This window comes from Pygoscelis adeliae, unplaced genomic scaffold (assembly GCF_000699105.1).
Source record: "Pygoscelis adeliae isolate BGI_AS28 unplaced genomic scaffold, ASM69910v1 Scaffold71, whole genome shotgun sequence".
NCBI classification, from domain to species: domain Eukaryota; kingdom Metazoa; phylum Chordata; class Aves; order Sphenisciformes; family Spheniscidae; genus Pygoscelis; species Pygoscelis adeliae.
The window spans coordinates 8,625,492-8,641,160 of NW_008824356.1; the positions used below are offsets into that span (position 1 = coordinate 8,625,492).

Here is a 15,669-nt window from a genome sequence, read left to right on the forward strand (position 1 = left end):
CTTGAGGAATGCCAGAAGATGCAAGTCTTAAGAGCACACAATTCAGGCTCTGACAAAGGGGCACTCAAATACAAGGCTAAAGTATAAGCTATTATAGTTTGACCATCAAAAAAACAAGACTAGTCAAGTAAAATGAAGACTTAAACTCATTAATCAGCCAGAGACTGCATATTTTACACAGCAGTGCTACAGCTACTTCAGAAGTTATTTTACTTGTCCATGTCATAAATTGAAGGTTGCTGAAGTATCAGAATTCAGACAGTTCAAAGGATTTATAACTTTTTTCACTTCTAGTATAAGTATGGTTTCAGCTATACTATCTCACAGTTGACATACAGATTTTCTGTACAAAGTGTATAAAATAATTTTCAATTCATCTCCAGTCGAGATGCAGATAGATCTGAGTAATGACAATCAGAATATTAACACAGGGAAAGATGCTGTTTCTTTGCAAGAATCCACTCCCAGCCAAGACTGTCATTGCTGTAGCTTATCTAAAGATGAGTCACTAAGGCACCTTTGAAAAACATTAACCGGAAATTAAGATGTAGATTAGCCTATCAGCCACCAATAGCTGATTTTAATAGTAAGATACAAAGCCCTAAAGCTTGTAATAAGACATTTAGATTTCTGGATTTAAGATCCAGAAAGTTTAAAATACTGGGGGTTTGTAGTCTAGAAAGATTTGTCACTTGTACTTCCATTGTTTCCCTATGACCTCAAACTCTAAGAAATCCAACTTCTAGCCATCTAGTTGCACTAAGAGACCCGGGACAAGTTTTTTCAAATCTAACACAACCAACTGCCCAGCTCTTCATCCCTGCTTCAAGAGTAGTGCAAATAAAGTTACAAACAAACCTGAAAAAAAGTGCTGAGAAAAGACATTACAAGGTAAAGAACAAAGGAAACTGAAGCTTGTACACATAGTAAAGGCCAGAGGTAAGACTAATGCAATTCCTACACTTTATTGATTTCAAAATAAAATGTTAAGGCTGTGTTTAGGAAGTCCAGGGAAAAAAATTTTCAGCACTGTAGAAGTTTCTAAAGCATTCTCTCCCTATCCCATTTTTTAAATCCCCTAAGTCAGAATTTAAGTGCTCTAACTTTTAGGCCAGAGAGCTATCCTTAGAGGTGAAAATTAAAACTGACTCCTGCTCTTCACACTGGAAAGCAAAGAGGACAAGTTTCTCATTGAAGTTCTAACTGAACAAGAGCTATGTAATTTTACCTCTAGCGTTCTACTAAATGGGCTACTGCAGGCCAACGCCAAAAAAAACTTTCAGTACAAATTCAGGTCCTTACTCTGATCAAGTATGAAAGCAGCATTGCTTTGTGCAACTTCATAGCCTTGTTCTGCCAGAAGAAGATATTGAACCACAGCAGAATTTGAATCACCATCTTTATAGCTGTTGTAGGCAGTCATCAGTCTTTCAGACCAACGCCCCCGTTCGCATACATTCTTAAACAACTACAGATGAAAAAAAAAAGAGGGAGAAGACTGGTTAACAAGAACTTCAGAAATTTAGGTTTTGCAAGAGGTAAACATTCAAATGCCTGTTAAAAATATTTACATTTCACAGGAAAAACTTGATAGACGAACTCACTGCTTAAGACAGGCTTACTTTAAGATACAGGTTACTAAGAAAATACATGCCAAGATGCTTACTCAGAATTATTCTTAGTATCAGCTTTTTTACTACACTTAAACCCATGTCTAAATGAAGAATGCAGTACTTACAAAAATACTGATGTTTGCTTTGTATTACATTCTTTTGATTTTCTTCAAAGTGAATAAAGCAGATACAAACTTGCCATATCAACATAAAAAAAATAAAGATTTTTCTCATGAGATACAAAGGAGTTTGGTAACATATCACTTTTCCTTTCGATAGCCTTGCCTCTGCAGTCACCAGTGGATTTTAGCTAAGACAGATTTCCTATGTAAGCTGACATGGTTATATCCAACCTTTTGCAAGTCAGTATTATTTGACCTTTGTAAATAGATGACCTTACCTCAACAGCAGTATGACAGGATCGCATCACTCCAGTGCCAGTAGCATGCATCTGAGCCAGATTATAAAAAGCCAGAATGTGGCCACCCTGGGAGGCCAAGTTAAAATATTTTAAAGCTTGTTTATAGTCTCTCTTGACTCCAATGCCATCTAAAAGAAAGAATAAGTCATTGCTATTCATTCCTCTTTAAAAGGAATGTTGTATGAAATACAGTATGTATTTACTCTTTAAAATTATTAAAGAAAAACGTTATGAAAGTGTTAGAAAAAACCAGAATGAATATAAATTCAGTGCAATAAGACCACTCTACATGCAGTATATCTACGCTTCTAATGCCACCTAGTGAACAATTACTGAAAGGGCAGATGCTTAGACCCAGCAAACCATCATTTTGATGACACTTACTGTAATACATGGAACCTAGTTGAAGTTGTCCATCAACCCATCCCTGTTCTGCAGCCTTCTGGAAATATTTCAGTGCTAGCTCATAGTTCTGCAGGAAGATTTGGTCCAGTCATTAGAGCCTTGCAATACACCACAATTTAAGTAAAGAAAGAAAATATGCGTGCATGTGTAAGTGCTTGGACATATCTATAGAAAAATTACAGCGAGATGTTCTAGTGTGAAAATATTCACCCGGTCAAAGTTTGGAAACAAAAAATGAAATAGCCTACAATGATATTAGCGTGTCTTAGATTTGTAGCTCTCTCAAAGCTGGCATCCATGTATAGCATTGCTATGAATAGTTATGCTTAACTGAACAGGTGCCCTGTTATGTTTCTAGAACAATTATTTAACTTATTTCCTCAACTTTGGGCTAATTCAACCTTTGAATATCTGTTTGCATAGCTAAACATAGCTAAAACATTTGACAAGAAACCTTCTTGTGGGAAAAGCAACAAGGCAAATGAACTAATTAGAAGCTTCGGTGTGTTCCACTAATTAAAAGTTTCAAAGCGTTCCTCCACTCTCACAAGATACACAAAATGGGGACAGTTAGGATTTGTTTTATTTCACAAGAAAATTAAAGCCAAGTTCAAAACTCCTACCAAAAATACACACTGCTATGCATTTCTAATAGCTTCAGCAACATTTTCAAACTTGGAGAGAACTCAGCATGTTTCACAGCTGCTAACTCCACAGTGAGGGTTTTTTTTATATTACATATTTCCTCATGGAGTTTTCAGTGTAACAGAAATCTTCACAATTAAGTCTTCTACAGTACTTCCCTCCAGAGAAAAGAACTTTGTTGACAACAAGTTACACAATCACCTATGATTACAAAGACGACTGTCAAAAGCTTACCACTGGAACACCTCTTCCGTAAAGGTAAGCCATTCCTAATCCACTCTGTCCAACTGGATTACCCTGAAAACACAAGAAAACAATTCTGCAAAGAAAGGCAAAACCTGCAGCTATGTCTTTCAGATTTAGTATGTCTAACATCACTAAAACAAATAGTGCTTAAGACAAATTTGCTTCGTAACTTTGCTCCTAGTAAGTAATAGTTATTTAGGGAGAAAATGCATCTTTGGTTACTTTTGTTCAGTAACTACACAGGTGATTAACAGGAAAAAAGCTTTCAACACTAGTTTTGACAATCTACTGTGCACTTTCAGTGTCACATGAGATTTAGAACCCACACCCATAGAAAGGTGGGGCATTAATAGCTTATTCATCTTTAGTTTTTCCAAGTTGGAGATGTTCTGGATCCTACAGAAGTTCCCAAAACAACTACAGGAACTCTGAGAATCTGTCTTAATTTAAGGGCAGATTGGTGGCTGTCCTGTGGGCTGCATTACTGACCACTGTGCCCGCAAAAGTATGCATTATAGTGTTCCTTCAATGCCAGGACAGGCAGCGAGGCACATTGGAAACCTTCAGTGAATGTAGGAAATGAGCAAGTTGAGAGATCCTTACTCTAGGATAGAGGTTTAGAACAGCAATCTAATTGTGGAATGCAAGAACCATGAAGACAGTTATCCTACAACAGTCCCTTCAAAACTTCATCTGCTGTGTTTCACATGCTAAACATCTTTCCTGGAGGACTATTCATGCTTTAATGGTACAAATGCTACCATAAGGGATAGGTCAAAGACAGACACAAGGGATTAACAGCCAAAAAACAAACATTCCAATGAGATGAGAGGTGTAAACCCAAAACCATTATCTATTCACTGACCACAAAACAGAACCAAAATAACATAGTATCAGTGCACTGTAGATTTCTGTGACAAGACAACTTCGGATTAATGAAAATTAACACTTAACAGAATTGCAGGCTATTTAGGTGGACAGTATTTCATACTGATGCCATCATTCATGAGAGTTAGACTCCTTCTGTTGAACACAGCTTCATGGAGCACCACGACCAGAACTGGAGGCAGTTTCCAACATCTTACACAAGCAGGATTTAATTATGGGCTAATCTGGGACAGAAGTTGGGAGTAGGTGTATGCACATGGAAGTGCACAAAAAGAAGCATTTCCAGCATTTCCGAGCTAATCAACTTTTTAGTGCATATGCGGTATTTCTAGCTTACAGATAATCATACCATATCAGCAGCTTTCTTGAAATACTGAAGAGCTGTTTCATTGCTCTGAGGTACAACATCACTTCCTTCTGAGTACATCTGAAGGAGAAAGGCATTATTGAAAAACAGCTGAAGAAGTCAGTTTAGCATGGAGATCATGAAGCATCTTCACTTTGCATATGAGAGGGAGTCTATGGTACTATTAGACTATTCTGACTATTGCATTACTGAATAATCATTAAAGAACTTGCCCCGAAGCAGAAAACACATCTCTATGCTGTAAAATTCAGATTCAGAGGGTTTAACTTTCTAGTGGAGAATGAACTGCCCATAAAATTAGAAAGTTTTCATAAAAACACCCTTCATTTTTGAGTTCTACCAATGTGCAGTGAAGAACACGTAATCAGGCAAGCCTTGTGCGACTAGTGGAAGTCAAACTATATTGGCAGTTAAAATACTTCTTGAAAACAGAGCAAAAATTGGTTACTAAACCCTGTTCATTTCAGCATTTATTATATAGAAAACACTCAAGCAGTAGAGAAAGCAGGAACCTGCTATTTCTCCTGTCAGGTGCCTTGACTAGCACATTATGCTATTTTTTTCATGCTCTAAGGACATGAATTTTGCATCCTCTACTGCAGTGACAGCCTGAAAAAGATGAGCTACAGCTGCTGCTTATTGCAGCCTAACCTTAGAGGGTACTCAAATGGAGTAATAAGGATTTAGCTCCTCACAGAGTGAAGGTAGTCTGCAACACAGATCTCAGGCAAGTGACCTAAATACCTTTCTAAGCAGTAACACATTAACATCACCAATAGCAGCTTGTCAATCATGCTTTAGATTAAAAAAGGACTTAAATCTGAGAAAACTCATACAACGGCCCACCTTGCAGATAGACTCAGGCTTTGGTTCAGAGTAGATGCAGACCTATTGGCAACTCTGACTCAGATGCCTCAGTTCTCTACACAGAATAAGAACACGGATGTCTTTCCCCTTTTCTTCCTGAACTTAGTATTTCCCACTAGGCAAAATTTTGAGAAGCCTAGCTTTTCCCCACACGCTGTATAGAAGAGCATAGTGGCCTACTCTGAGTTTTGAACTCCACCACAGAAAGAGGACATTTAGGTATTTAACTATTTAATTTTTTAAAAAATCTAGTTCAAGCACTATTTAGAAAAAAAACAGAAGTTCCTAAAGTGAAGGAGCAAGTAGAAAATTTAGACTAGACATAATAGACTACGACACTCAAATCTTGCAGGACAATTCAAAACAGTAGCAAAACAGAAGTACTTAGATTCCAGCATTCAAGTTTTATACTGCCTGATATCAGAAAGTAGGAAGTATTTGTTATTTTTCATTGAAAGGCAGTCAATTTGCTTACTTTTGGGAGTGTTCATATCTTACCTTTCCTAGAAAAGCCATGGCATGTGAATTGCCAGCATTAGCTGCTTGATTGAAGTACTCAAATGCTCGCTGCAGGGAAGAAAACAAGTATTTTAGCAACCATGACTATGATTTGAGTACCTTGCAAATGGAGCAGAGGTGAGTAGGTTGTTTGCCAAGTTACCAGGTTCTTCTGGGGATAAGAGTTATCAATCCCACCTAATTTAATATATGTAACGGGGTTCCCCACTTACAGTCGGAATATTGAGTAGCAATCCCTCTCAGTGTATTGCAAAAAGCAGAGGAAAAAAAAAAACTACAACTGCTACTATGCATAAGCTACACAGGTAAATCTTACTTCCTTATTGTACCTCCAAGCCCTGTTTAGAAGGGGAGATCTGCCAGTTCCTATTCCAGTTTTACACAGAGCTTGGTTATACTTATTCTGACCACTCGGTATCATCTCTGAACCCTTACAGAGCAGTCATTTTAAGGTATTTTAAATGTGATGATGATTAAATAATTTCTGGTTGGTAGCCGAGTCTGAAATAATCCTCAGGACTGTGCATCCTCAGCTCTGTTTTTTCAAAGCATACTTTAAGAACAGGTTAGCTATTTTAACTTCTATAAGCAGTAGCTAGGTTGGCTTACATCAGCAGAATTTCTGTTTTCTATGCACACTTAATATCCTTAGTATTGAAAGCTGCACTGTTTTTGTTGTCTGTTTTGTCTACAGAAGCAAAATATTTTTGCAAGGCACAAACTAGGCTATGATCACCAATGCACGCACAGTGCGTCATGAAGACTCTACTACAGGTACAAAAGCTCAGCCAGTTTCAAGTACTACTTAATGAAAACCTGGTCGTTGTTTTTGACCTCATTTCTAAGATGATTAGTCTTAAACTAACTGTGTAAGAAAATCAGCTCCATGTACTAGTCACATAAAGATCAAGTTTTATTGAATTAATTCAGTTTTATTGAACAAGACTACTGAAGTCATTGAATACTTTATGGTGGTACTTAAACACTTTTGCTTCACTGTGGTCTCAGCTATATTTTCTTCCGCTCCACCAAGTACAGTATGCATCAGAGATATACAGAAAGGGTACCTGATGATTTTGCTCTACTCCTCTTCCTCCGTGCAAGTGCAACTGTCCAAGGCCAACCTAAAAATAAATTTTACATTGCAAATAAGTCACTTTTCCATAGGGACTTTCTTTTTCTAGTAATACAGATACCAGTGAGCTAATTACATGCACAAAGACAGACCTAATTACATGCATGAAGACAGACCATATCAGAGTTAAAGATGCCACAAAGTCTGAAGGCACAGATTAGCTTCAGTAACTACAGTACAGTCCTATTTTTTCACATTAGCCTAAGCAGAAATTTATCCTAGATAAAAGTGACATGACTGTCCTAGATACAAAATAATAATTGTTCATTTAAATTCTGCCTACCTAATTCTTAAGCCATATATGACCAAGTTGAATTGTGACAGTTTGCCTATATTAGTGTCCTCCCCTCCCGCATTGTGTGTAGAAGAGGTCCAGCCTGCAGCATGCAGAAGTCATGTAAGAGCAGAAGCAGCGAGAAACTGAGGTCCCTTGTCAGGGCCAGTTCTTTTGATCAAGGCTTCCTCCACAACATCTAAAGCTATCCTTAAACTACTCTGGCTGGTTCCAGTGCAAGCAAAGATCCTCCTTCCTAAGATACTAAAGTTGTAATGTTTTGGACTTATTTTCTACAAAAATTTGCATTTTCTGTTCAAGTTCTACCTTAAACACACTAAAATATAATCCTCTTCTCATAGAAGCTAATCAGGAAATAGCAACCACGTTGATTTAGGAGGAAAAGAAAACTAAAGCTCCAACGTCTTTCCACATTTCATAAAGCTGATCCTGTAATTCTGGAAAACCTCTGCATGCCATCAGGTGAACTTAATCTTACCTGTGCTTGTACATCTCCTTTCTCTGCTAAAAACTGATAATACTGAATCAAGTCTTCTTCTAGCATCCCACTTGCCATTCCTGGATTTTCTACTTCATCTGCTAAGCGAATTCGCTGAACCACTGTGCCACCAGTCAAAGAAATGTCACTAGCAACTGGAAAACAGGTAAGAAATTTTCAGACAGTTTTGTCCAATACAAATATTACACTGCAACTTAGTAAAAACAGATCTCTACAGAGCTTCAAACTGTTACTCAGAGAGAATGAATTACTTTGACACTCTAAGAATTAAAGACATTTCAATAGATAGAGATAAAAACAGCATATCATGATTCAGAGCCAAACAGGTAACTTATTTAATAGCAAGGATTCTCTATTTTTATACTATTAGTGTTGATAGTACTTCCAGTATCTTCTAGGTGAATGATATAGAAATACACAGAAAGTCAAGAACATTAGCCTAGTAAAAGCTTTTTACCGTGATTAGCTACAAGTCGGTAGTGAGTGAGAGCAGATTCACAACTTTGAAGGACTCCTATCCCAGCCCAGTACCGGTAACCCTAGAAAGGAAAATACAAAAATATGGGACTATTGGTTATTTGACAACATACCGCTTGCCAGGTTACAAACTTTTTTTCCCGCATTACTTGAGCAAGATTTGACAAGACAATGGGCAAAACAAAGGCCACAAGTCCATTGTGCCTGCATTAGTAGCAACTGACTGATACCATTAAAGGTTAAGCGTAGCCAATATACTTCAGATATTACTCAGGAAAAAGCAAGTAAGCAGAGTGATACTTATGGGTGAAAACCTAAAGCCTTTTACTTACACACGTTGCACTTTATTTGTCTTAAATCTCACAATACTGATTAAAGCGGCATCTTCTGTACAGATCTCTGGCTTTCACAGTTCTCATTAGCCTATAAAAATTAAGTCTGACACTTCTGCTTTAAGTCAAGAGATGTAAACATGGTCCATCTAAATTCATAGTGGTATACAGCTTAAAATGAGCAGACTTTTCCTTAAGTTAACAAGGAATAACGGGGAAGATACTGTTGCCCACCCAATGCATGCCTGATGATGTAATATTTGGACAGTGTATTCAAATGAATGCAAATCTTACATTAAAAATTTAAGAGTACAAAAAAGTTCTTGCATGTATAAAGTTATTAACTATCTTACTTACCAAGATCATATGGGCGATTAGATTTCCTCCTAAAGCTCCAAAAGTGTAATACACCAGGGCCTTAAAACAAAATCATTGGTTATTTAACATCTGCCTCCAAGATAAGATATAGGAGCACACACTGAAGATTTCTAAGTTACCTTAGCTTGACTAGAATTGACTCCTAGACCAGATGCATATAGAAATCCAAGAGCCTAGAAATAAAATAAAGTTTGTCAGCACATCCTTTGAAAAATCCAAGATCAGTTTTCCTGGAATACATAAGTATAAAGAAGTCAAACAACAATTCAAAGCTGCAGAGAATATGCCAAGCTCTACCTTCACTTTGCTACCTCCTATATCTAGGCCCTCCCCCGCCCCTTTTAAAGTATGATGTTTCTAAATTATTCAGTTGCCTAGGGCGCTAACATAAATACATCTCACCAGAATTCAGTCTAGTGGATTGAGCGCAAGGAAGAAACTACTACCTCCCTGAATGCCCAATGTAGATCCAAAGGTCCTGAACAGTAAACATATCCCAGTTTAAAGACCCTCAAGTGAAGATGAGCAATATCTGTCAGGTTATTCATGTATCCTATTTGTCTCATACACCAGTGCAAACATACATGAAACATGACGTTCTCTAGAAGAGTCTTACTGTTTGATTTACTGTCTAACAGATCCTATGAATTTACTATTTTGCATCTGTTCTGCCATGGGTTAGTTGCATTTATGACTATGCACAGAGCTGTTTGGCTGAGGTTTTTTCGAAAGTTATTTTTGTTCTTAAAATTTACATAATTACTGCTCTGTCTGTAACACCTGTTACAGCTGTGTGGCTCAGAGGAGAGCCAGCACAGAAGATAACAGAGTATATGTATATATATGTGTGTGTATATATATATATATATAAAAAAATAAATAAAAAGGTGTCATATTCAGCGGTGTGCTAAGACTATTCTAGGCAATTCTGAAAGCACACACACACAAAAATCACCTCACACAGACAGTATTGAATTATAGACCAATAAAAGTCAAGATCTTCATTGAGATATAAAGTCGCTAGAGAAAACATGTTCCTGCTTTCTATGGTAAATCAGCACTCCAACATTCAACAGGGAACAGCAGGAGAGTTGGTAGCCAAAGAGCTAAAGGAAACTAGATAATTCCTAAAGAAGCTGACACTTCCAAAACACGAGAGAACTAGACAATAAGTATATGCAGATATTGAGACATTAAAATTGATAACACCCACATTTTATGACGTTAAATGTGAACAATTACATATGAACAATTCTGAACATGGACAAAGTGAGTCCCATTCCACTAAACAGCTTTCAAGATTCCTAGGAGTTTATAACTTCCTAGATTATAAACTTGTGTGTGTATGTACCTATCTCAAAGATAATACTGCAAATGAAAAGCCACAACATCCCACACAAACCACAAGAAAAAAGTAACAGAGTTTCAGAGAAGATTTGTTGGCTGGAGTCACCCGTATCTATCCGTTTTTTGACTTACATATCCAACCTAGCCGGTCATACAACAGATCAGAAATTAAATGAAAAGACCACCACCATACTATATCACTGGTAGTTTAACGCTGTTTTTTTAAACTCAAAGACCCGTTTCCATGTGTTTACCCTGAGGGTGCAGGTGCCATTTGTTACTGCACCCTCAGTAATGCTAGCAGCATGCAGAAGCCAGGTAAAGCAGAAGCATTTGGGGGACAATCTTTGAACCAAAGCAAGGCATTGGTAAAATTTAAAAAGGTAAAGGCAATGAGTAGTCAGGATTAGGAAATGCTTAGGCAAGCATTAATAAAATACATTTCCTGAATCAGAGCCTGAACCGAACGTTTTACATCAAGTTTTCAAACAATTTAAAAAAGCAGCACTCCGCCTGCTGTCTTCAACCAGGCAACAGATAGCACTTACTGTTCTCATTCTATTCTGGATGCAAGAACAATCTATTAAACCACCTTAGAATACGTACAACCTATAAAACAAGTTTTTATAGGTTTATAAATTATGTAGAATCTAAGGACATACATACCATTTGTCCTTTAGGAGAACCTTCTTCTGTTAGTTTTTCAAATAGTTCCTTTGATGACTGGATGTTCTGCTTCAGGTAATCCCCAAACAACAAAGCATAAGACACTTTCTCCATTGCCTTGGTATGATTCATGTCAGCTGCTTTCAGAAGATATTGATACGCTCTTAAAAGAAAACAATTTCTTAGTCACCTTAAGGCAAAGAAGCAGATTCCATTCATAAACCTGAAGATTCCGGGGAGGTGTTTTGTTCCTCTGTTTTAGCCTCTATTTTCTACAAATGCATCTACCTACAGTTATTTGTTCCAGCTCTGAATTGTCAATCTACACAATGATTGATTTAGCTAATGAACAAACTGGATTTTAATATTCACTCTACTCCATATGCAAAGCACTATGTATTTCCTCCCCATAAGATATAAGAGAAGTTTAAGGTCAAACGATCACATTTTTATAACAACAATTTTAAGTCCTGTACTAGGTATCTAGTAGGACCATTACTCTGACAGCTTCACAGATCATGATAGAAAAAAGAAGCCTGAAAGACTATGGAGTCTTTGATTTGTTTAGTACAAAATCATTCCAATGAACACACTAAGTGTTGGGTCCAATACAACTGCATACATGATCAATTTTGTGATGAAACAGTCATGCTAACAATGAGAAAGTTCTCTGGAAACTCCCCTTTCTATTTCAGCCTCAGAACTTACAGTAGTCCTCCTGAGTAATTTCACAGCAGCTGGTTTCACAGCAATTTAAAAAACTGTAACCTTAAACATCATAACACAGTACTGTCAAGCATGCTTCAGCTTGATGCCTCATAGGACTTTTGATAGCATTCCAAGATTTTTCTTTACCTCTCCTCCTTTCTATTCTCAGATTTTTCTTTCTTTAGGACAGGCTGAGGCACACCTGGTTCCTCACATAATGTCATCTTCTAAGAAAGTGTAAGGTGTTCAAGAGAACTAAGTTCTAACATTGTTTTACAGTTCCTACACTATTTTATACAAAAGAATGCTAGTCAGAGTCTAACAGATACTGTCTCCCTTTGTCTTTGCCAAGGTGCAGTGGACAACCTCTAGCTGTGCTTCAGTTTCCCTGATACATAAAGTAGAAATACGCTCCCTTATCTCCACAAGGAAATTTAACACGGTAGTAGTGCTCACATAATAATCAGCAGCCTGAAGTCACCACTTACTGATGAAGTTGTCAACATGAGTACCAGGGAGTTTAAATTAACATAGCTATTCTTAATTATAGTGGTAAGCTGACAACTATTTCATCAGTAATTGGATATATAGAGTAGAAAGTAAACAGACGAGAATGAACACAACACACATTTCTTTTTTTTGTTTCATCTACAAGCATTACCCTTTTCTCTCATACAATGTTTATTATTAGAGTTTTAACAAATCGCTGAGATTAAGTTTAATATTATTTTTATGGTGACTGAAAATATCAGAAAGCGAGAACAAAAGCAGAGCAGGACAAGAAGTGCTGGTTCTTCCCACTTGATCTTTGAAGCAGAATGAGAACCAGACTGTAAGAAACATTTGAGAAAGGACAATTATCTTGTATCACATTCTCAGTTTTTTTCTGGGCAGTTGCCACATATAAATGGTAGCTAGAGAACTGCAGCACCATCTTGCATTAAGTCAATGTTTCGATGATATCCACTCTTCAGAAATTAATCTTCTACAATTTTTAGTGGATTTAGAGGAAAGAAGGTGTAAATTTGTTTTTCCAAATATCCTGAAATTACTATTTATTTTCAGCACTATCACTGCATAGTTTGATGCTAAGTCCAATAAATTGCAAAGTCCCAGGGCAACTCATTAAAGTTACTTTTCAGTTAAGCCAGTGACCAGCCATTTCACCCTTCTCTTGTGGGGGTGGAAGAGGTAGACTTACTCTTTCTTCTGAGCCTTTTTACTGCTTTCATTAAGGATTTTCATCCCAGTCTGATAAACATCCTCAGCTTCTTGCATCTGCCTTCTCTTATTAGACTGCTCTTCAGCTAAAAAAAGAAGAGTACATTAAGAGCTCCAATTACACAGCTCAAGACTATTCTCTCAAAATTCCTATTGGTTCTAAAGGGAAAATACAGCCAGAAATATGTTTCTGAAGACCAATAAACAACTCAAGTGAATACAAAAAGCTGTCTAAAGGAGGTGTTGGATACCTTGGTAGACAGTTTCTTCTCATGTCATGTCTCTCATGTATGAGTTTGCTGTTAAAGTATTCTTTTCATTGCTCCAAAGCAAGCTGTGCAAGGAAATGGGAAACACTGGCAAACCCCTATACTCCTACAGCCTCAGAAACCAAGAGTTTTATAGATGCCTCCACTACAAGATTTCCCAAATAGCTTTCGGAAGTGGCATTTGCATTATAATCTTTTCCATCATGAAAACTCTGCCTTTATAATTACTTGTATATCACAGTATAAAGTTGCCATTAATATATGACAGGGACTTCTAGACCCTGAAATAAAGGGCATTTTAAGAGGACTGAAAACACTAGCTTAAAGCATTCCTTGGACAAGAACAAGACATCAGGTTACTTACTTTCACAGAAGCCCCACTTTTGATCTTTCTTGTAATCATAGGTTGTTGCACACCAAAGCCTGCCATCTTCCCTCCCATCCGCAGTGCACTCCGCATACTCCTTCTCCATAAACAAAAAGGGGAAGTGGCACGGTTCACCATCTGCAGTGCCTCCAATAGCTGTCAAAACTAAAAATACAAGCCCAGGAATTAAGATTGCTTTCCTTTAGTCCACAAATAAAAGTCATCTACTACATATAGGAAAGCACTCCTAGGTTGGTTTTAATTTCTATGAACTGCATTTAATCAAGTTTTCAGTAACATCTCTAATTTACAGAAGCCTGAAAAAGCAATTATTTTTCTAAATAGCACTTCAAAAAAAATTATTCTTATTTTTAATTAGGAAATGAAACAGAAGGTATGTGGTTCCTTATATTCCTTAGTTCTAAGCTGAAAGAAAATTTTTTTGTTTAGATTCGAGAAGGCAAGTCTCGATTCCATTTTTATTGCCTACCAAAATAAACAGCCCTTCCTTTCACTTTCTCTTCTTTGCACTCCCTTCCTCATGCAAAAGACTACCCTTGAAGTGCATTCCAGTGCATGTATTCATTTTAGCCCCAGGGTTAGATGTAATCATGACAGAACCACTCACATCACCAAATGTCATACTGAAAGTACTTGAATATCAGCAAAGAGTACACTTAGAACATACAACTGTAAGAAAAGACTTAAATGAAATCACTACAAGTCCAGTCATTTTCTATTGTTGCATATACTGATATTGAAAACACCACTTCGCCAATATATTTAAGTTGCATTCAAAGTTACTTTGAACAGCATGATTTATCATTTCTCATGCACTAGAACTTCAAAGGTTACTGATTCAAGTATTGCAATATTTTTAAATAAAATCAATCTTCTATGAAGACTAGGAATTATCTTTGTTTTTTGAAAATGAAATTATTTCAGTTAGCCTTTTATAAAGGGTTTTCACTAAGCTAAATCCAGCAGTTGGGTTCAGCTTCTTTTGAAGACATTTGCGAAGTCATGCAATTGAGAATGTCAATTATACAGTGTTTTTTTCAAGTTAAGTTTGTAATTCTTGTGGTTATAGAGAAAGCTAGCTCTTTTTTCTAGGGTCTATAATTGTAAGGCCTAGAGACCATACTAATTTAAAAATTTCATGTTGACTTTTTGAAGCATAAGGAAGTCTCCGGAATTAGTCAGCCTGTTCAAATTGCTCTCCATAATTTGATTCCTTGGCAGATGTTCCACCACAGCACTCCAAGTTAATTATCCCATAACACACAAGGAAAAGTGTTATTTTCAGAAACTGCTTTCAAAAATAATGTGTCCAGATGCAATTAGCCCGGAATAATTTTAGACATCCGTTAGCCACAGCCTAATGCAGAAACTCATGCTAAGGGTACATATAACTACAACTGATGGGACCTCTTATCACTGTCATTTGAACAAACTCCGTGACCAGGGTATTAACACTACTTGAGAACTTGAAGTTTTACTTGTATTGTTTAGTACCTTGCCTCCTGTATTGAAAGCAATTGGACACGAACCATTTACACAGTGCTCTGCATGAGTTAGCTGTACACTGAAGTTATGAAATTACTCTGCCCCAGTCCTCCCCCTTGCCTTTTTTTAATTCTAAATTCAACCATAATGCTGGTTTTCCCCTCAGATAGTAACAAATACTAATCCCTAAAGCAACACAGCAATGCAATCACAAGATAAAATGCTCACCACAGTTATTTTATCATGTACTTAAAAAATGATAAATGCAAACTGAGGCAAATAATTTAATTAATTACTTTTTGTCAAACTAAGTGTGCAAGTAGCAATTTACCTGTTTTACTATGTCTGAATAAAGTATATGGTATTTTATCATTATATTTTGTCCTTATTTACTTACATCTCATTTCATACTTTATGCTGCAAGAAACCCAAATATAGATTACTTGTAAGTATTGGTTACATTACTGCAAGATTCCTCCAAATAGGAAAACAAATGCA

At 36.8% G+C, this 15,669-nt stretch overlaps 1 protein-coding gene across 1 annotated transcript in view; it reads right to left on the reverse strand.

Annotated features, from left to right (window-relative positions):
• Nucleotides 1-15,669, reverse strand: part of SEL1L (sel-1 suppressor of lin-12-like (C. elegans)) — a 40,979-nt gene that overhangs the window by 10,958 nt on the left and 14,352 nt on the right. Inside the window, exons 4-17 of the mRNA XM_009319516.1 lie at nucleotides 13,663-13,830; nucleotides 13,010-13,115; nucleotides 11,101-11,263; nucleotides 9,207-9,260; nucleotides 9,067-9,126; nucleotides 8,358-8,439; nucleotides 7,880-8,034; nucleotides 7,039-7,095; nucleotides 5,951-6,019; nucleotides 4,568-4,645; nucleotides 3,319-3,381; nucleotides 2,419-2,506; nucleotides 2,014-2,162; nucleotides 1,303-1,468 (exon numbers count right to left, since the gene is read on the reverse strand). Of these exons, the coding sequence (XP_009317791.1) occupies nucleotides 1,303-1,468; nucleotides 2,014-2,162; nucleotides 2,419-2,506; nucleotides 3,319-3,381; nucleotides 4,568-4,645; nucleotides 5,951-6,019; nucleotides 7,039-7,095; nucleotides 7,880-8,034; nucleotides 8,358-8,439; nucleotides 9,067-9,126; nucleotides 9,207-9,260; nucleotides 11,101-11,263; nucleotides 13,010-13,115; nucleotides 13,663-13,830 (1,458 nt within the window). The remainder of the gene's footprint in view (nucleotides 1-1,302; nucleotides 1,469-2,013; nucleotides 2,163-2,418; nucleotides 2,507-3,318; nucleotides 3,382-4,567; nucleotides 4,646-5,950; nucleotides 6,020-7,038; nucleotides 7,096-7,879; nucleotides 8,035-8,357; nucleotides 8,440-9,066; nucleotides 9,127-9,206; nucleotides 9,261-11,100; nucleotides 11,264-13,009; nucleotides 13,116-13,662; nucleotides 13,831-15,669) is intronic.